The 20112-nt window shown below is 51.8% G+C and overlaps 1 protein-coding gene across 5 annotated transcripts; it reads right to left on the reverse strand.

The window, feature by feature from the left end:
- Positions 1–719: 719 nt before the first annotated feature.
- On the reverse strand, positions 720–17739 carry ISG20 (interferon stimulated exonuclease gene 20). Of its 5 annotated transcripts, none has more exons than XM_055277291.2 (4): positions 17427–17739; positions 16908–17159; positions 3940–4140; positions 720–955 (listed from the first exon to the last, which is right to left on the reverse strand). In XM_055277291.2, the coding sequence occupies exons 2-4, from the start codon at positions 17133–17135 to the stop codon at positions 839–841; spliced, it is 546 nt and encodes a 181-aa protein (XP_055133266.1). In that variant the 5' UTR covers positions 17136–17159; positions 17427–17739; the 3' UTR covers positions 720–838. The 5 variants fall into 5 exon arrangements, with proteins under 5 accessions (XP_055133266.1, XP_055133267.1, XP_063496209.1 ...); XM_055277292.2 differs by having other exon boundaries at positions 3940–4080; positions 17427–17633; XM_063640139.1 differs by having other exon boundaries at positions 3940–4080; positions 17325–17601.
- Between the last annotated feature and the right edge of the window lie 2373 nt (positions 17740–20112).

Raw genomic sequence — 20112 nt, forward strand, 5'->3', positions numbered from 1 at the left:
CCATGCAGTATGCCCTTCCCTCAGAGAGCCGAGCCCTGAAACAGAGTGCAGTGACTCTTCCTGGGTGCCCTAGATCTGCAGGCAGTCCAGGGAAGAACAATTACTTATCGACACCTGGTGGATGCTTGAGCTAGGACCGGCATGGTGCTGGGGACTTTGCATGCAACATCTCACAAATACCCCACGAGTTGTTAGAATTCTCATTTTACAGATGGAGAAACTGAGAAGTTCAGTAACTCACCTTAGGTCAAACAGCTACTAAATGACAAAGAGTGGATTCCAACCTACTTCTCTCTGACTCCACAGTTTGTTACCTTTCCTTCCTCGTTTTACAAATAAGAGGAGGGGTGACTTGCTCAAGGTTGCCGGGGTGGCACCCTTGACATTTCCTGTACCTTTTCTTCAAAGCCCACAAATGCTGTGGCACCAACTCAAGAGGAGCTGAATGCCACCCCAGGAAATAATGCCACCTCTCTGGGCATAAATGCACCAGGAATAGGGCTGGGATGCAACAGCAAAGGGTGGGATTAGTAATTAAGCCACAAGCTACTTAGATTCCCAAGCTGCATTTTGGACCCACAGGATTCAAGATATTAAGGAAATTGATACTTGCCCACCTCCCCAGCATAAGACTTCATTCCCTCCTAACATCACACAGAAATGGATCCTGTCTACTGTTAACCCAGCTCGGAGAGAAGAATAAGAAGAGGACCCAGTGATGGCGTAGAGAAAATATAGAGCCACTTTACTATTAAAAATGTATTTTCCAAAAGCAAGGTAGTTGCTGTCCCAAAAAGCCAAAAGCCTCTAGTCCCTGGGGAACGGGCTGGATGGGGCTTCAGTTTGACACAGCCAGGCGGGGCAGCCCTCGGCGGGCTCGGATTCTCTGGGAGATTTGGTAGAGCTCCATCGTTGCCCTCGCATCTTCCACCGAGCTGTGTCCAAGCAGGCTGTTCTGCAGACACAAGTATAGAGTGGGGACTTGGGATGAGGCTGAATTCAGAGGCCCTGTGACAGGGTCTTCCCTGGTCACATCCCAATTTCCAGAGTCCCCAGGTGGGTCAGTGGGTGAGAGTCTCTTGAGGTCTCTGACACTCTGGACTTAGGAGACTCAGCAGGTGGCTGGAGCTGGCCTGCCTTCAGCCCTAGGGCCAGTGGCACAAAAGCCAGCCTCCTGGGAACCAGGCTGTGCCTTCAAGTCACCTGCAGTCCCGCAAGGGAAGCAGAGGCTGCAGACTTGCTATCAGACACACGCAGTGGCTCCAGCAGCTCTAACAAGAAGCTTTAGGACACTGAGGAGAGAATGAGGAACTGCAGCTAGGGACACAGGGAAGGGCTGCTCAGAGAGAACACGAGGACGTCAATAAATGGAAAGCAAAGGCTGCAAGCATTTAGGAGGCAGGGAGAGCATGTGCAGCTAAAATAAGAGACCTGCGAGGGTGGGGGCAGGGGGTGTGTGAAAGATGGTGTGGGGGCGGATGGTGGGCCTGGATTTATCACTGAAGACCTTGAATGCCGAAGTCGGGAGCCTAGACTTTATGGGGTAGTGCTACGGGAGTCAGGGGGCCCTCGGTCCATTCAAGGGAGAAGCGATGACCATTTACCACGTCTTCCGTGCACTAAGCTGAAGTTAAACCTCTGAGCTGGATACGATTACTCCCCCATTTTATTGATGATAAAACTGAGGCTCACACACAAGCCAGCCAGTTGTGGAGCTGAGATGTGGATCTTGCAGAGGGAAGTAAGCAGGGCAAATCCTCACTGCAGTCACCTTTCATCTCCCTTCGCATGCCCCGCTCAGCCCTGGTGTCCTGGCCAGTACCCAGCATGGGAGCCAGCGGGCTGTTGGACCTGGCTGCATTTTCTTGGTGTCCCTCTGTCAAGAGAGGCCTTCCTGTTCTCACAGGGGCTCCTTTACCAGGCACTCCAGACAGGGTGTTGGGGTCACCTGGTTAGATGCCCCAGCTCAAAAAGGCTTTTTCTCGTTGCCGTTATTACGCTGTATTATTTTTTACTGTTTAGTTTTATTTTTTGGCTTGGACACCCTATCATTAATCAGCAAGCAGGTAGCATGGTGGCATCGTCTGCACTGTGCCTCTGCATACTTGCCCCTGTCACCATCCTTGCTTGACAGATGAGGAAAGTGAGGCACAGGGAGGTTATGTGTTCTACCGCTCTGCTCTGTGGAGAAGGAAGCCAAGAACAGAAGCAGAATGCAGCACCAGCATCCTTTATTACCAAGTGGGGAGGTAAAGAGCCCCGGATTTGGAATCAGACAAACCCCAGGCTGCAATTCCCAGCTCCCCTGCTTATGAGCTCTGTGACTGTGGGCAAGCCACTTTTCCTCTCTGGGCCTGTTTCCTCTTCTGTGAAATGGGCCTGATTATACCTGCCTTAGAGGATGGAATGAGAGAATGCCAAGTGCCCAGAACCCTTCACAGGGCTTGATAAATGGCAGGGTCTTTCCTTTCCTATGCAGCCCAGTCTGCCATGCGCACAGCTTGGCAGGGAGCCACAGGCCTGCCATTTTACTCCCTCGAGGGGCAGTAACACCACTGCCCAACTGTGACAGCTCTACCATGTTAGCTCCTTGTGTCCTGTGGGTCAGTTCTGGTCACAGTGATCAGTAGCACCACTGTCCATGTGAGGGGGGCTGGAGGGCTGGTTTCTAGGGGCATCAGTGTAGGCAGGAGCTGCCTGGTGGGGTACTGAGCTTCTGGAACAACCAGGCTTAATGAGCCCAGGGACAGAGCCTGGGAGAAGGCCCTGGGTCAGGCTTAAGGCCCCAGACTGAGAGCCACAGAGTGACAAGGGCTCCAGGAAAAGCCCAGCCTGGCCCTTATGTGCCTTATGTGCCTTGAGGCTAACAGGCCCAGACTCAGCCCTGTTCCCTGCTCCGGACATGATTCCTACGGTTCCTGCTAGCAGGCTAGGGGCGGGCTCCATGCTCCCCAGCCCCTCCCCGAGCCTCAGGCTTTGGCTCAACCGGCCCCACTCTGTGTGCCTTCTTCTGCCCTCCTTGACTAAGACCCTCCAGGCTCTGTTCAGATCTGGTCTCCTGCCCTGCCAGCCCCATCCTTCACCCTGCTCCCAGGGCACTGCCCTTCCCTCCATCAGACACTCCTTACCATGTGTGCTGATGATCTGGTTAAGGGCCACCTCCCAACCAACCAAGAGCTCAGGGACAGAGACGGGTCTTGCTCACCCTGCGTCTCTAGGATCTGGCCTAGAGCAGGGAGCAGGTGTTTAATAAAGAGCTGTTGACCTGAAGGGTCCCTGTGTACAGCCCTGGCTCTTAGTGTCTGGCCCCTCTCCCTCTGCCCTTCCCACAGGGTGAACTCCCAACCCCCCATATCCACATGCCTTTTCCTGCCTGCTTTGCCCACCAGCCAGAAGTGCTGCAGAATCAGTGCCCAGGAGCGGCAGCAGCTGGTGGCTGATGGGGACTGGTGTACAAATATCCCAGTTTCCTGGCCGCTGCTGTGAGACACATCTGAGGTGAGGTGTGTGCTTTACATCATTGCCCAGAGTTCTATGGTGGGAACGAGCTTCACTTCCCACAGGGTAACTGGCTTGATTTCAACAACAAAAGCAAACCTTTGTTGGGTGTTTTCCCTTCCCTGCCCTCATCCTCACTCTACCAGCCAGGGACCAGGCACAGCAGGACCTACCATCAATGCCTCAGGCAGGCTGCCCTGAGGTGTGCGAGGGCATGAGGGAGGAGGAGGAAGGGGGGGGAGGAGGAAGGGGAAGAAGGAGAGAAGAGCGAGGAGGTGGGGGAGGGGGAGGAGGAAGGGGAGGAGGGCAAAGGGGGAGGTGGAGGAGGGCAAGGAGGAGGGGAAGGAGGAGAGGGAGGAGGGGGGAGGAAATGGAGATGAGTGAGGAGGAGCAGGAGGAAGGGGAGGAGGGGGAGGAGGAGAAGGACGAGGAGGTTCTCACCTGGATGCTCTTGTGCAGGAGGCGTTCACTCAGCACCCGCAGGGAGACACGCCTGCAGTGGTCCAGCTTGGCCTCACGCCACAACAGCATGTCGGTGGACGTGTCATAGATTGTGTAGCCGCTCATGTCCTCTTTCAGTGCCTGGAAGTCGTGCTTCAGGTCATGACCCACCACCAGCTTGCCTTTCAGGAGCTGCAGGATCTGGCCAGGAAGACATGTGCCCACCCCTACATGACCCAGCATCTTCTGGGTGGGGTCTGGGGCTGGCAAGGGAGCAACCCCTCCTTGACTGGCTGTGTGACCTCGGGCAAATTATCATCCCTCCCTGCGCTTCAAATGTATCATCTTTGAAAAGAAGAGATTGGACTAGGTCCCTCCTCACTCTTGATAGTTTCATTCTGTGCCAAAAGCCCACCCGGACTCCTTCAGGAGCTGAACTGTGTAGGAGCAATGGTTAGAACATCCTGAGTATTTCCCAAATGCCAAGCACGCCTCAAAATACATCATGTATATTATGTTGTTAAATCTTCCCAACAATTCTATTATGGCAGGCAGAATAATGACCTCCCAAAGATGTCCACACCCTAGTCCCCAGGATCTGTGAATACATTACCTGGCAAAGAGGAATTAAAGTTCCGGGCAGAATTTAGATGGCTAATCAGTCAGCCTTCAAATGCGGAGATTGCCTGGCCTACCCATGTGGGCCCAATATAATCACAAAGCTCCTTACATGTGGAGGTCAGAGTGAATCCACGTGAGGAAAACAGGCTGTTGCTGGCTTTGAAGATGGAGGGAGGGGCCGTGAGTCAAGGTATTCAGGCAGCCTCTAGAAGCCAGAAAGGGCAAGGAAATGGATTCTGCCCCGGAGCATCCAGAAGGAACCTAGCCCCACTGACACTTTGATTTTAGACCAGTGAGACCCACGCTGAACTTCGAAACTACAGAACTGTAAGAGAATACATCTGTGTTGCTGTGAATCACTAAGTTGATGGCTTCCTTACGGCGGCCACAGAAAACAGTGAGGAGGGAGCACTGCATTTAACTGAGTTTTACAAAGGAAATATCTGAAATGCAGAGGAGTAACATGCCCAGGCTTACTCTGATGATTTTAAAACAAGTTTGCAAATTCCTTGACACTCTTCTTTAAAAAGATGGAATCAAACTCCCCTTCCATTGCATATGGGCTGGGCTGTATGACTTCTGACTTCTCTCTGGGACCGCAATTCTATAAGAAGTCCAGCCGCCAGCCAGGCACGGTGTCTCACGTCTGTAATCCCAGCACTTTGGGAGGCCGAGGCAGGTGGATCACCTGAGGCCAGGAGTTTGAGACCAGCCTGGCCAACATGGTGAGACCCTGTCTCTACTAAAAATGCAAAAATTACCCATGCGCGGTGGCTAGTCCCAGTTACTCGGGAGGCTGAGGCAGGAGAATTGCTTGAGCCTGGGAGGGAGATTGCAGTGAGCTGAGATCGTGCCACTGCACTCCAGCTTGGGCGACAGAGCACGACTCTGTCTCAGTAAATAAATAAATAAAGTCTGGCCACCCCAAAGCCACCATGCTGGAGAGACCACGGGGAAGAGCCACCGAGACAGTGATGTGGCCAAGGCAGGCCAGCACCAGCCACCAGACAGGTGGGTGAGCAAACCTTCCAATGCTTCCAGCCCTCAGCCTTCAAGGTGCCTTAACTGACAGCCTGTCCTGCTGCAGAACACCTGCCCAAATTGCAGGTGGCCAAGCGAAATAAATATTGACATTGTTTGAACCAGTAAGTTTTGGTGTGATTTGCCAAGCACTATTTGATAACTGGGACAGTCACACGGCTAGTTAGTGGCAGAGCCAGGCCTTGAAGCCAGTGGGCTGAATCCAGAGCCTGCCTGCCACTGCCACACTGAGCCAGAAGAGTGAACGACTCACTCCAGGCCTCCAGCAGCCCAGGCGCCCAGCTGTGAGTGCCCCAGCCCCGCGTTCCTCGCCTCCCACATGGACAGCCTGCCCTGCTCTGGTCACACAGGCCAGTCAGCTTGCTTTCACTCAGCTGCCGTTGGAGAGGATGGGAAGGGGACCTGAAAATAGAACAGATGTGAGCTCTATTAGGGAAAGGGGCGGCTCGTGGCTAGTTCAGGCCCACTTTGGACAGCTCTAGGACAGCCTTCGTCTCCTTCTCTGCATATAGCCCACGACCTTAGCCCGTGCCCCAGGCAAGAGCCTTCTGGTGGCTAATCCCTTCCCCGTAGCCTGCCTCTCCCTCTAGATGGCCAGGGGCCCCCTGGAACATCATGTGTTCCCTTTTACATGTTCTTCCCTGGCAACCACAGGAGACTGAGGCTCAGAGAGGAGATGTGACTTGCCCAGGGTCACAATGTGGGAAGCAGAGTCTGTCCATCCACTGTCAACAGGCAGTGTCACCAGCCTGCCCTGCCGTCCACATGGTCTGGTTTGGAGGCCTTCTCTGGACAGAGCTCATGCTCGACTTAGAGGACTGGGGAGAGCGTGCTAGAGAATGAGGGGGCGCTGCTCCTGAACCACACCAGCGCTTCTCAAACTTGAGTGTGCTAGAGGTCACCTGGGAAATGGCGATAAAACTGAGGCTTTAAAAGATGACAACAGGCACACGACCTCAGAGCAGCAGCTCAAGGGAAACTCTGTGCAGAGGAAACCGCCCAGCACACAGCGGCGGGCAGAAATGGCACAGGGCGTGGAGAGATGTGGGTGTGTGGGCGACCATGGGTCACGTGTCTTTTCTTGCTAACATCCTTTGTGCTCCTGAACAATGTGGCCTGTTTTCCCCGTCTAGGGGCTTGGCTCAGGCCCAGTTCACACAAAGCCCTGAAGGAACTCATCCACCATCCTGAGGCAGCCACAGCTGGGCCCAGACATAGAAGGTACGAGTCATCATGATGCGGATTCCCAGGAAACTCATCACTTCCCGAGCCTGAGAGTCTGGAGAGGGGAAGTGCGGGTCTACATGAGGCACTATGGGACTCACCACGAGACAAGTAGAATAAGAGGGAGAGGACAAGCCGAGGAAAGAGGAGGAAGAAGGGAAAGAACAGAACCATCTATTTAGCAGAGAGACACCACTCTTTGGGACAAAGATTCTGGGAAGGAAGAGATGCTGGAACTTGCTGTGTGACCTCAGGGACGTTAAAGACCCTCTCTGGGCTTCAGTTTTCCCATTTGTAAGGTGAGGGCCCAGACTGGTGAGGTTTGAGTGGCCCTTTAACAGCCAGGGCTCCACAGATTGAGGCAAGTCTGAAAAGGGAAGGAGTCGGGCACCTGCTGGAGCCCAGGAGTCGGGGAAAGGCACAGGCAGGCTGGCCTCGGGGCTGTGTGACCTGCTGGCCACAGGACCTGCCCTGAGTCAGTGTCATGAGGCAAGTGTGCCAGACTTTGCCACTTTCAAACACAGGGGGAGGAGTCTCTCAAATTCCTGGAAAGAACTGGGGTGGGGCTGGGGGATGGGACATTTATTGATCTCTTAGCAGCCTGGCACTGTGCCAGGCACTTTCCTTCCCTCGTCATGAGGTTCCTCAGTGAGATTATTCTTAATTCCATTTTACACAGGAGGGAGCCCAGGATCAGAGAGACTAAGGGGCTTGCCCAAGTCACACAGCTAGTCAGCTGAAAGCTGCAGCGCCGTGTCTGGATCCACCTGACTCCGTCATTGTTACTGCAGTTGTTATTATTAGCACAGGGACCAAGGGACAGGGCACTACCAGGCACACGGTGATAACCGTACAAGGCAGTGACTTTCATACCATCTGAGCCGCCAGCAAAGCGGGGTGCAGAGCGGTGTGCACCCAGGTCACAAGCAGGGCAGTGCCAGGCCAGGTGCGGCTGTCTGCCTGCACACACCTGCCACTGTGTTTCCACTCTACTCCAAGTATTTCCCAGTTGTGCCTGATCCAAAAATCCAGGAGGGCCAGGCCCTACACCTACTGAATTGAAATATCCAGGGAGGGGTGTCAGCAACTGTTTCAGGGGATTCTTCCCATCTAACAAGTCTGCACATCTCCGCACTGAATCCTGCTGAGCAGTCCAGAGCCTGCTGCCTCTACCATGCATCCATTCATCCATTGTACATTAGTTCATGTACCCATTCATTCATTCTTGGCTGCCAGGAGAGGAGGCTATGAGTAAGGGGCCCTAAAGAATGTTGTTCTTACAGAGGACGAGGTCCCTTACTATCACCTTCTGGAATGGCTCCAGCCCCACTCTTTGCTCCTGTCCTCTGCCAAGCTCCCCTGGTGTCCCTGCCCCCGGCTAGTGCCTGGTTCCCACAAGGCCGCTTACCCTGGGGCAAATCTGGATATTGAAGCCTTCCTCCTTCATCTGGCTGAGCCCCAGAGAGAATTGCCAGGTGGCAGGGCACCAACAGGACACTCCCACCTGTGCAAGGGCTACCGGGCTGGCTACAGCTGAAATCTCTCCCTGTTCACAAGCTACCATGACTTCCCTTCTGTCTGCATCTGTGTCCGCAACCACGGTGCTTCTCAGGGTGGATGTCCCTCCTTATGCTGGGTTGACATTAAAAGAGCATTCACTCACAAAAGTGATTTACAAGTTACTAAAAATTACTGTTAGATTTTTTAAAAAGAAGAAAAACATTAACTCACCAGGTGGGACCCCTGAATCTGAGCAGTGATTTGTATCACAGCTTCCTGGATGTCCTTAGGCAAATCACTGCCCCTCTCTGGATGCCAGTCTCCAGTGCATGGATTCCCTCCTGTGCTGACAGTCTGATTTATGGGGCTCTCTTATAGACCAGGGTTTCTTAGCCTTAGCACTGTTGCCACGTGGGGCCAGATACTTCTTTGTTACGTGTGCATGGCAGGGGAGGGAGCTGCCCTGGGCATTGTGAGATGTTTGGGAGCTCTCTGGTCTCTACCCACTAGATGCTGGCCACTGTGACAACCAGAAATGTCTCCCAACATTGCTAAATATCCCCTCTATATAATAGTCAGACACAGAGATGTCAGAAGATCATAAGCACTTACATTATAAAAGTAATGTCGCCACATTACAATAAATAAAAAGGGATGGAGTGGGGGGCCCCCACTCACATCAGTGGCCTAAAGCACTCCTGGGTGGACTTGACACTCCCCGGAGCCTCCTGGCCACCATGGGCTACTTTATTGCTGGCTGCTGGCTGGGCACACTCACTACTCCTTACTGGGAGGAGATAGAGAGATGAGGGGCCTTTGACAAATGCCTGCATAGCCAGGCGCAGTGGCTCATGCCTATAATCCCAACACTATGGGAGGCCAAGGCAGGAGGACTGCTTGAGGCCAGGAGTTCAAGACCAGCATGGCCAACATGACGAAACCCTATCTCTACTAAAAATACAAAAATTAGCTGGGCATGGTGGCACATGCCTGTAATCCCAGCTACTCAGGAGGCTGAGACACGAGAACTGCTTGAGCCTGGGAGGTGGAGGTTGCAGTGAGCCAAGATTGCGCCACTGCACTCCAGCCTGGGTGACAGAGCAAGACACTGTCTCAAAAAAGAAAGAAAAAAATGCCTGCATGAAACCAAGGGCTGGCCAACCCTAGACTCACCTGAGAGGTGTCACCCGGCCTTGTGGGGTCTCATAAAAGGGCTGTTAGGCTTCTGCCCTTTGGGAGTCTTCGGCACATTTGGGGGCCCGTGAGCCTGATCTGTCTTTGGGATTAAAACATTACGGATGATAAATGGGATCAAACTGCCTCCGGAGCCTCCAACAAATTGATACTCAGTGTCCTCATCCACAGAGACAAATAATGACCATTACTGGGCCACATTTCCACTCATGTGCTATGCAGGACATCGCCCCTTACATACATTGGATGCTTAGCATTTATAGAGTGAATTCACACACACTGAGCATGGGGTCTGAACACCACAGCTCCAGCTCTGGAGCCAGAATCTGAGTCTATGCTCAACCCCTTCCTTGGACAGCTTACTCAGTCTCATACCTCAGTTTCCTCAGCTGTAAAAGGGAGTGATGATACTAGTTCAGGGTTGTGGTGGGGAGTATGAAACGTGCTCAGAATAGTGCCTGGGCCACGGGGCTGGATACACCTTTACTATTTCATCATCTCTGTGTTACAGAGGATCCTACTTAGGGGAGCACAGAGAGGTTGAGCAACAAGCTAGAGGACACAGAGCAATCCAGAGGCAAAGTTGGGATTGGATCCACATGCAGCCCAATCTAAAGACAGTGTGCTTGCTCCCTGCCCGTCAGGGCTGTGCATCACCGCATCTCAACAGCAAAGGCCAACACAGGGCAGAGACAATTTTACTCCATGCAGCTGCCAGAACTCTTTTGTATTTATGAAAATCAGTTCAACTTCAATCCCACAAACATTCTCAAGTCACCTGTGTGCAAAACACAGGTTCCAGTCTGGGAGCAGATGAAGTGTATAGTAAGAGCTGTGGAAATAGGCAGATGGTGTGGGTGAATGGACAAGCTATGATGTGCATCAGCAACAGCAAGGAGGGCCAGAGACCAGGGACCAGTGGGGCAGGGATGGTGGGCAGGAGTGGGTAAGTGCATCATAAAGGTCTCTTCTGGCCTGGGGCTGCCAGAATGATGGTATTTCTAGGGAGAGGGATGGGGGATAGGAGAGACTAGGAGTTGGCTGAAATGCGTGGTAGGCAATGGCTGAGCTATGAGAGAAAGCAAGAAAGGCAGGTAGATAGGGGTTTGGAGAGCCTGACTGCTGGGTGCTGAGCTGGGGGAACCTTAGGCAATAGGGAGCCATGAGACATATTTTAATAGGGGAGGTGGTGATGATCTCAGCCAGGTTTAGGGAAGTTCTCTGGCAGCAGAGTGGGAAAGAGCAGCATGCACACCAGATACAGCCAGCAGAAAACGAGGGTCAGCATCTAAGACCGCAGTTCCCAAGAGAAGTCGGAGAGGGGACTGGGTTTCTGTCCTTCTCTCTTCATGGGTGCAACTGGCAAACATCAGCTGTGAACCAGGCACCACGCTTAGGGCCACAGTCCATGTCACTGCATGTGACCGGGGGGAGGCACTAGGAGTTCTCTTTTATGATTAAGAAATGGAGCCTCAGAAAAGTTCAATAACTTGCTGACAATTGTACAAACCTATAGGTGATGGAGCAGGAACTGAGAAGCTCGGATGTGGTTCCAAAGACCTGCCTGGTCTTCAAACCCCTGCCTCGTCATTCAGTGGCTACCAAGTGCCCAGTCTGAGCAGGGTTCCGTATCACACGCTTAAAGCGTGGAGTTGGGCCGGGTGCGGTGGCTCACGCCTATAATCCCAGCACTTTGGGAGGCCGAGGCAGGTGGATCACGAGGTCAGGAGATCGAGACCATCCTGGCTAACACAGTGAAACCCTGTCTCTACTAAAAATACAAAAAATTAGCCAGGCCTGGTGGCAGGCACCTGTAGTCCCAGCTACTTGGGAGGCTGGGGCAGGAGAATTGCTTGAACCCAGGAGGCAGATGTTGCAGTGAGTTGAGATCGTGCCATTGCACTGACAGAGCAACACTCTGTCTAAAAAAAAAAAAAAAAAAAAAGCGTGGAGTTGGCATAGCCTCTAACTGACAAACAAAAGCATTTCTGCACCAAATCTGGATGAAGACTGAGGCGTCCAGGCCCCTAGGCCAATGCTCAAGGGCGCCCAGGGGATTGCGGTTTTCCAGGTCTGGATGTACAGGGACTGGGAAAGGCACTGCTCTACCGCCTCCTTTCCCCCTCGCTCTGGGCTCCTCTGCCCCTTTCTGTCTGTCTGATGGGGAGGGAAATTGGGGACAAGGAGGAAGGAGAGGGACATACTGCCCACCCTGACTGCTCAGTGGGAATCTGAGGGTGGGGAGTTCCTTGTGGTGTCCCTGGGCCTCCCATCGGCACCTGAACAGACTCCCATCTCTTCTTCATGTTGCCCTCACCATTTTGGTGATTCTCCAAACATTTTCTTCCTTTCCTAACATTTTCTTCACTCCAATTCTCTGTCTGCCAAGGATGATGCAGGCCCTTGTAACTGCTCCCTAGGACCTCTGACTCTTTTTTTTTCTTTTTCTTCTTTTTTTTGGAGACCAAGTCTCACTTTGTCGCCCAGGCTGGAGTGCAGTGGCAACGATCCCAGCTCACTGCAACCTCCAACTCCCAGGTTCAAGCAATTCTCCTGCCTCAGCCTCCCAAGTAGCTAGATTACAGGCACATGCCACCACGACCAGCTAATTTTGTATATTTAGTAGAGACAGGGTTTCACCATGTTAGCCAGGCTGATCTTGAACTCCCAACCTCTGGTGATCTGCCCACCTCGGCCTCCCAAAGTGCTGGGATTACAGGTGTGAGCCACCATGCCCAGCCTCTGACTCTTACCATCATCTCTTTTCTCACTCCCATCTATCCTGCATGGTATTCCCATTCTAGTTTTCTTGAAACTGGTTTTTATCCTCCCATGCATTGCTCAAGAATCTTCAATGGCTCCCTATGGCCCACTTAATTGCCTACACAGACTCTCCTCCACCCCTTTCAAATACCACCAGCTTCATGGAGTCTTTCCAGAACCATGATGATGTACTGTGACCATCCCCAGGGTTCCCACACTATACTGTTGATACAGGTTAAGCATCCCAAATACGAATGCTCCAGAATCCTAAACTTTCTGAGTGCCAACATGATGCTCAAAGGAAATGCTCATTGGAACATTTCAAATTTCAGATTTTCAAATTTGGGATGCTCAACCAGTAAGTATAATGCAAATATTCCAAAATCCAAAAAAATCCCAAATCCAAAATCCAAAACGCTTCTGGTCCCCAGCATTTCAGATAAGGGCTACTCAATCTGTACTTCTAGAACAGTGTTGTCCAATAGAAATATAATGCAAGCCACAGATGTAATTTTTTTTTTTTTTTTGAGACAGAGTCTTGCTCTGTTGCCCAGGCTGGAGTGGCAGTGGCATGATCTTGGCTCACTGCAACTTCCGCCTCCTGGGTTTAAGCGATTCTCCTGCCTCAGCCTCCTGAGTAGCTTGGATTACAGGCACCCATCACTACGCCCGGCTAATTTTTGCATTTTCAGTAGAGATGGGGTTTCACCATGTTGGCCAGGCTGGTCTTGAACTCCTGACCCCAAATGATCTGCCTGCCGTGGCCTCCCAAAGTGCTGAGATTACAGGTGTGAACCACCACACCCAGCCCACAAGTGTAATTTTAAATCACCCAATAGCCATATTTCAAAAGGTAAAAAGTAAACAGGTGAAATTAATTTTAATGTTTTATTTAACCTAACATGTCAAAAATACTATCATTTCAACAGGTAATCAATATAAAAGTTATTGAGACATTTTATGGCTCTTTTTAATATTCTAATTATTATTATTTTTTAATAGAGACAGGGTCTCTGCTACCCAGGCTGCAGTGCAGTGGCATGATCATAGCTCAGTTACAGCCTCAAACTCCTGGGCTCAAGCAATCTTTCACCTCAGCCTCCTCGAGTAGCTGGGACTACAGGTATGCACCACCATGCCTGGCTAATTTTTATTTTATTTATTTATTTATTTTTTGTAGAGGAGGTCTCACCATCTTGCCCAGGCTCATCTCAAACTCCTGGGTTCAAGCCATCCTTCTGCACTGGCCTCCCAAAGTGTTGGGATTACAGCCATGAACCACTGCATCTGGCCTGTCTCTTTTTTTAAATACAAGGGCCTTCAGCCAGATGCAGTGGCTCATGGCTGTAATCCCAGCACTTTGGGAGGCTGAGGTGGGTGGATCACTTGAGGTGAGGAATTCAAGACCAGCCTGGCCAACATGGTGAAACCTCGTCTCTACTGAAAATACAAAAATTAGCCAGGCGTGGTGGTGCACAGCTACTTGGGAGGCTACTTGGGAGGTCAAGGCGGGAGAATCCCTTGAACCTGGGAGATGGAGGTTGTAGTGAGCTGAGATCGAGCCACCACACTCCAGCCTGGGTGATAGAGTGAGACTTCGTCTCAAAACAACAACGACAAAAAATCCAGTGTGGACTTTACACTTACAGCATATCTCAGTTCAAACCAGCTAAATTCCAGGTCTGAATTCAGCCAACTAGCAGCATATGGCTGCTGGGGACCCCACTGGACAGCATAGTTCTAGAGACCGAAAGCCTGAGTTTGGATTCCTGAGCAGTTGTCTGATATTCCATCTATCTTCACAGCGCAAGTTACTCAGTTTATGGGTTGAAGTATGTCCCACTCTCTCAAATTTGTATGTTAAAATTCTAACCCCCAATACCTCAGAATGTGATTTATTTAGAAATAAGGTCGTTGCAGATAGAATTAGTTAAGGTAGGATGACGTCACACTGGAGTGTGACTGGTGTCCTTTGAAAAAGAGGAAGTTGGCTGGGCACGATGATTCACGCCTGTAATCCCAGCAATTTGGGAGGCCAAGGCAGGCGGATCACCTGAGGTTGGGAGTTCAAGACCAGCCTGGGCAACAGGGCGAAACCCCGTCTCTACTAAAAATAAAAAATTAGCCAGGCGTGGTGGCGGACGCCCATACTACAACTTGGGAGGCTGAGGCGGGAAAATCGCTTGAACCCAAGAGGTGGAGATTGCAGTGAGCTGAGATCGTGCCACTGCAGTCCAGCTTAGACAACACAGTGACTCTGTCTCAAAAAAAAAAAAAAAAAAAAAAAGAGGAAGCTAACCAGGTGCAGTGGCTCACGCCTGTCATCCCAGCACTTTGGGAGGCCAAGGTAGGCGGATTGCTTGAAACAAGCCTGGCCAACATGGTAAAACCCCATCTCTACTAAAAATACAAAAATTAGCTGGGTGTGGTGGCTCGCGCCTGTAGTCCCAGCTACTCAGGAGGCTGAGGCAGGAGAATCACTTGAGCCTGGGAGGCAGAGGTTGCAGTGAGCCGAGATCCTGCCACTGCACTCCAGCCTGCGCGACAGAGCGAGACTCCGTCTCAAAAATAAAAAGAGGAAGTTTGGACACAAACAGAGAGAATGCCATGTGAACATGAAAGCAGAGATCTGGGTGAGGCATCTATAAGCCAAGGTACCCCAAAGCTTGCCAACAACCCCTAGAATCTGGGAGAGGGGCAGGGAACAGATTCCCACTCACAACCCTCAGAACGAACTAACCTGGCCGACACCTGGATCTCAGACTGCAGCCTCCAGAACCCAGAGACAAGACATTCCTGTTGTTTAAGCCACCCAGTGTGTGGTGCTTTGTTATGGCAGCCCTAACAAACTAATAATCTAGCGAGCCCCAGTTTCCTCATCTGTAATATGAGGATAATAAGGTAAACAACCATGGCCAGATGCGGTGGCTCATGCCTGGGACTTTGGGAGGCCGAGGTGGGCAGATCACCTGAGGTCAGGAGTTCGAGCGAGACCAGCCTGACCGACATGGTGAAGCCCCATTTCCATCAAAAATACAAAAAAAATTAGCCAGGCGTGGTGGCAGGCGCCTGTAGTCCCAGCTATTTGTGAGGCTGAGGCAGGAGAATCACTTGAATCCTGGAGGCAGAGGTTGCAGAGAGCCAAGATCACGTCACTGCACTCCAGCCTGGGTGACAGAGCGAGATTCCGGTTAAAAAAATAAATAAAACAGACAAACAAAAAAGCAATCATAAGAGTTAACTTTTTTTTTTTTCCTGGCTCTGTTGCCCAGCCTGGAGTGCAGTGGTGCCATCCTGGCTCACTGCAGCCTCAACCTTCTGAGCTCAAGTGATCCCAGCTGCTGGAGTAGCTGTGACCATGGGCATGTGCCACCATGCCCGGCTAATTTTTGTATTTTTTTTTGGAGATAGGGTTTCTCCATGTTGCCCAGGCTGGTCTTGAACTCCTGAGCTCAAGCCACCCATCTGCCTCCGCCTCCCACCGTGCTGGGATTATAGATGTGAGCCACTGTACCAAGCCAATAGCCAACATTTTTTTGAGTGCCTATTTAGGCACTCTATCTAGACCCTTTCTCAATCCTCGCAATAACCCAACAAAGTTGCTACTACTATTATCCTTCTTTTCTTTTACTGGGTACAAAGAGGTTGAGTAACTTGCCCAAGGTATCTTAGCTGTTAAGTGATGGGAGCTGAGATTGAAACTGACCCTCTTAACTCTGCGTTAACAGTTCCTGAGAACCTGCCTGGCAGGGCTGTTTGTGAGGAGTGAATGAGCTCAGGAATGGCCAGTGCTTAGGGGAGCGGCCAGTGCATAGTGAGTGCTCAGTCAATAGTAGCTATTGTTGTCATTTCATCCCCAGCACCTGGAGCCTGGCACGGATTGGGTGTGCGCTGCTGAGAGGAACCTGTGTTCTTCTTGGACTTCCTCAAACCCTACCATGGTGTCTAGAAATTGACGAGCTCGCTTGCCCTTCTGAGATTTCCCAGGGGTGGCTAACCCTGTTGACACCTTTAAGTTTTGCTTTCCACTTAGTAATTCAGGGAAACAGAAAGTGAGACGTGATGACCTCACAATCAGCTAAGAGCAAGAGTGCAGGAAATCCCTGGACCACGAACTCAGGATTCAAACTGAGCAGACAGCCTACTGTGGGACAGAATGCTAGCCTGAGAGCAAGGTCCTCAGCCCAAGAGGCTCAGCCTGTTCTCCAGGACGGGGAGGGCCAAAGCCTCTTGCCGGGGCCTCAGCCAAGAATCCTCTCATTTCCCCACAGGTCTCACCAGTGGCAGCCTGGGGTAGAGGGAAGAATGGGGAATGTAGACCCCAAGTCACTGTGTTGGGGGAACATCGGACGGGACTCAGTTTCCCCATTTTAAGACCAGCAAGTTTGACCAGATCCAGATAGATACCCCAAAGGCGGCTCCCAGATGTGAGTCTATGGTTCTCTGAAGACAGGAAGGAAGCCTTCTCCAGGATGTGATGGAGACACCACCGGCTTTCTCCTAACAGCAATGTGGGAAATCTTACAAGTGGGGTCACAGGTCACAGATGGGCACCAGGGGGAAGGGGCCAGGGAAGTGGGAGAGGGGTTATTTCCGTAGCCCCTGCTGGCCTGGCCTTCACTCACCTCCAGCCTGGCCACGGCAAATGGTGTGGCCCCCACCATGTGCTGAGGGGTGACCCCGCTGACCCGGGTTCTGTAATCGGTGATCTCTCCCTCAGGCCGGATGAATTTGTCGTACAGCACAGCACCGTGGATGTTCACGAGGCTGCAACGAGCCAGGCCACTCTCCCGGTGGGGCCCCAGCCCCACCATCTCGCAGTCCATGGCCACCACCTCACGGCTCCCAGCCATGTTCCTTGGGGACCCTCAGAGATGCTGGAGAGAGGGGTATGGGGGGGCGGTCTCACGCTTGGGCAAACCAAGCCTCCAGGTGTCCTCAACCAACCCCAGCTGGCCTCACCCTCCGCCCTGCCCTTTGTTTCCAACACCACCTGGCCACAGTGGAAGCTGGCCTCTTGCCTCCCTCCTCCCCTGCCTTACCCTGCCTGTGGGTCCCAGGGCCTCTGGCCTGCCCGGCAGCCTGGGGACCAGGAAGGCCCCTCCCGCTGCCTCCCCAGCTGCTGCTCCAGCCCCCGCTCTCACCTGCCTGCCTCTGCGCCCTCAGCTCACGTCTGCCTCTCTGCTGCCACTGGTCAGCTACTGCAGCTGCTCTCAGCAGTGACTCATCTCTAACTCCAAGCCGGCATCCCGACCCTGTTTCAGTTTCTGGTTTGTTATCAAGTGAAGTCAGGGGCGGAAGGCTGGGCACGTGGGCTGGGCTGCTCCATCTCCTGGGCTACCGGCAGGTGGGGAGCTCAGCTCTGGGCCGAGTCAGGGCTGACGGAGCTGGCAGGCTCCATGTCAGGGTGCCCCTCCTTTGCCCTGGCCCTCCCCCTCCTCAGATGACGCATTTGACGTTCGTGGAGTGGATTGCAACATCTTTGTTTCCTTTCTCACCCTCCGCCCAGAGAATAAACATCCCCAGGACTGGACTCAGGGAATGTCCCACAACTAACTTCTGGGGCCTGCTACCAGCCTGATACTCAGTGGTCTCTTATGGGGGCAGGGAAGCTAGCTCTTGGGACATACAGGCTTTTATTGGAATGGGCAGGAGAAAGTTGTGGTGGGAGTGGCTAGCCCCCACTTCCAACCCAGGGAAGGCAAGGAGCAGCGAGGCAGCCCTTACAGGCCTCCGTGGGTTCCGGATGCCTCAATGAGCTCTGCCTCCAGTGGGGCTGGCACTGTGAGGATGAACAGCCCGGCCACACTTCCTGGGGTCCACACTCTCCCAGGCTAGGACTTTGAGCTCTTAGAACAGTGCCTGCCAGATAGGGAGGGCTCGGTATTTAGTGAATGACAAATGAGTTACAACTGGGGCAAAAAGAAAATCAACTTTCAATGAGGAAAGTGCTTGTCTTTTACTGTGGTGAGATCCAACAATAAGCTGAGCGTTCCCCATGCTTTCCTCCTACCCTAGATCTGTGCAGAATCCACATCGATCCCTCCAGTCTGACTGCCTCCCAGTGTCATGAAGATTTGTGGTTTGAAAAGTAACTTCCCCAGGTCTGTGGTATTTTCACCAAGTGGAATTTGGATGCCCAACTTTAACAGACCTCAAAAATAAAACCAAAGACTGAAATATGTCTTCATGAGAAAGCACTGCTCCTGCTTACTGTTCACTGGATGCAAATTTGAGGTGCGAGAGTTTTTGGTTCCCATCCTGAATAAGCAACTTTTGCTTTAATTCAGACTGTGTGGGGACTTTTTGCTTTTCAAATGCATAAAGGTTACCCTGATTCAGGATGAAATGAAGTAACATTCCTGTTACTTTATGGGAACATGCACTTAAAAAGTAACCCCCTAAAGATCCAATCATAGGTTTGATTCTACAATCCCCATAGGACCCCCAAGTGCCCGTGGTGATCCTCAGACAGGAACATCTTTGCTGCAACCCCTCACGCCTTCACCTCCGCTCACCTCCTCGGGTCTCAGTCAGAGCACATCCCACTCCTCCAATATTTTCCCCATGGTTCTATGCCTGCTCTGTCTGACCTGAGCTGCCTCTAATTCTTACCGTTTCCCCTTTCCCGTGGAAGCCCTACCCTAGTCCTCACCTGCCTAGCCCGTGTGGCTGCAGGAGTCACGCCCGGTTCTCCCACCTCCATCTTCACGATCTGCTCAAAAGGGTCCTTTGAGTCCTACCATATTACATTTCCCAAAATCTAATCTCTTGTACTATTCATCACTGAGGCGCTTCTCTGCTCAAGAAATTTAGTGATTTCCTGTTGTCCAAAAAAAAAACAAACCTCAACTCCGGGCAGTTTCCAGACCCTCTTCCATCAGCCCACCAGCCTTTCCAACCTCATCTTGCATCACTATCCAATTTAAGGCCTTTCTTTTAGGTTTAAACCCACATCCAGGGCTTTGGTTTATGCACATGGTGACTTCTGCCAAACCATCAGCAGGCTGTTCTGAAACCCCCTGCATCTAGCAAGGACTAGGTCTGATGGCCAGAGGGACCAGTAAGATCAGGTCTCTGCTTCAGGTGGAAGAGACAGGCAGTGCTACAAAGGCAAGCCCCTCTCCCATGCCCTTACCATTCCTGCCTCCCCCACTTCCTTCCAAACACACTGGCTCTTTCTGTCTTCCTCCAACATTCTGGTCATGCTCCTGTCTCAAGGCCCAGGCGTTTGCTGTCCCCTTACTCTTGAAAGGTCTTCTTCCATTGTGGCCTGGGGGGTCACATTGCTCCTATTCCATGATGTCTTTCTATGAAGCTGTCCCTGACCTCTCTATTTAAAACCACACTTCCTGCCAGGGCAATGGCTAGTGTCTATAATCCCAGTTACTCTAGGCTGAGGCGGATTTGCTTGAAGCCAGGAATACGAGACCAGCCTGAGCAACACAGGCAGATCTCATCTCTAAAATTAAAAAATAATCCATTGTGGTGACTCACACCTGTAGTCCTAGCTTCTCCAGAGACTAAGCTGGGAGGATCAATTGCACCCAGGAGTTTGAGGCTATGACAGTGCCAATATACTCCAGCCTGGACAGCATAGGGAGACCTTGTTTTTAAAAACTAAGTTTACTTCCTATCCCCTTCTCTGGCCTTTTCCCATAGGAATTAGCACCCTCTGAAACATTGTATTTTACTTGTTCATTTATTCTTCCCCCTGCCATGTTTAGTTCAAAGCTGGGGCCCCAGCACCTAGAACCCTGCCTGGGTCCAGCTGAACTGTTTTTTAAGTGTATTGTGTGCTCTGATGTTGGACGCCAGGCACCGGTTGCT

The sequence above is a fragment of the Symphalangus syndactylus genome, chromosome 5 (assembly GCF_028878055.3).
Source record: "Symphalangus syndactylus isolate Jambi chromosome 5, NHGRI_mSymSyn1-v2.1_pri, whole genome shotgun sequence".
NCBI classification, from domain to species: domain Eukaryota; kingdom Metazoa; phylum Chordata; class Mammalia; order Primates; family Hylobatidae; genus Symphalangus; species Symphalangus syndactylus.

Coding starts and splice junctions, on each gene's coding strand:
- ISG20 (XM_055277289.2), bottom strand. CDS start 17,135: ATGGCTGGGAGCCGTGAGGTGGTGGCCATGGACTGCGAGATGGTGGGG. Junction 4,141..16,907: donor TTGCCGTGGCCAGGCTGGAG/GTGAGTGAAGGC, acceptor CTTCCTGGCCAG/ATCCTGCAGCTCCTGAAAGG.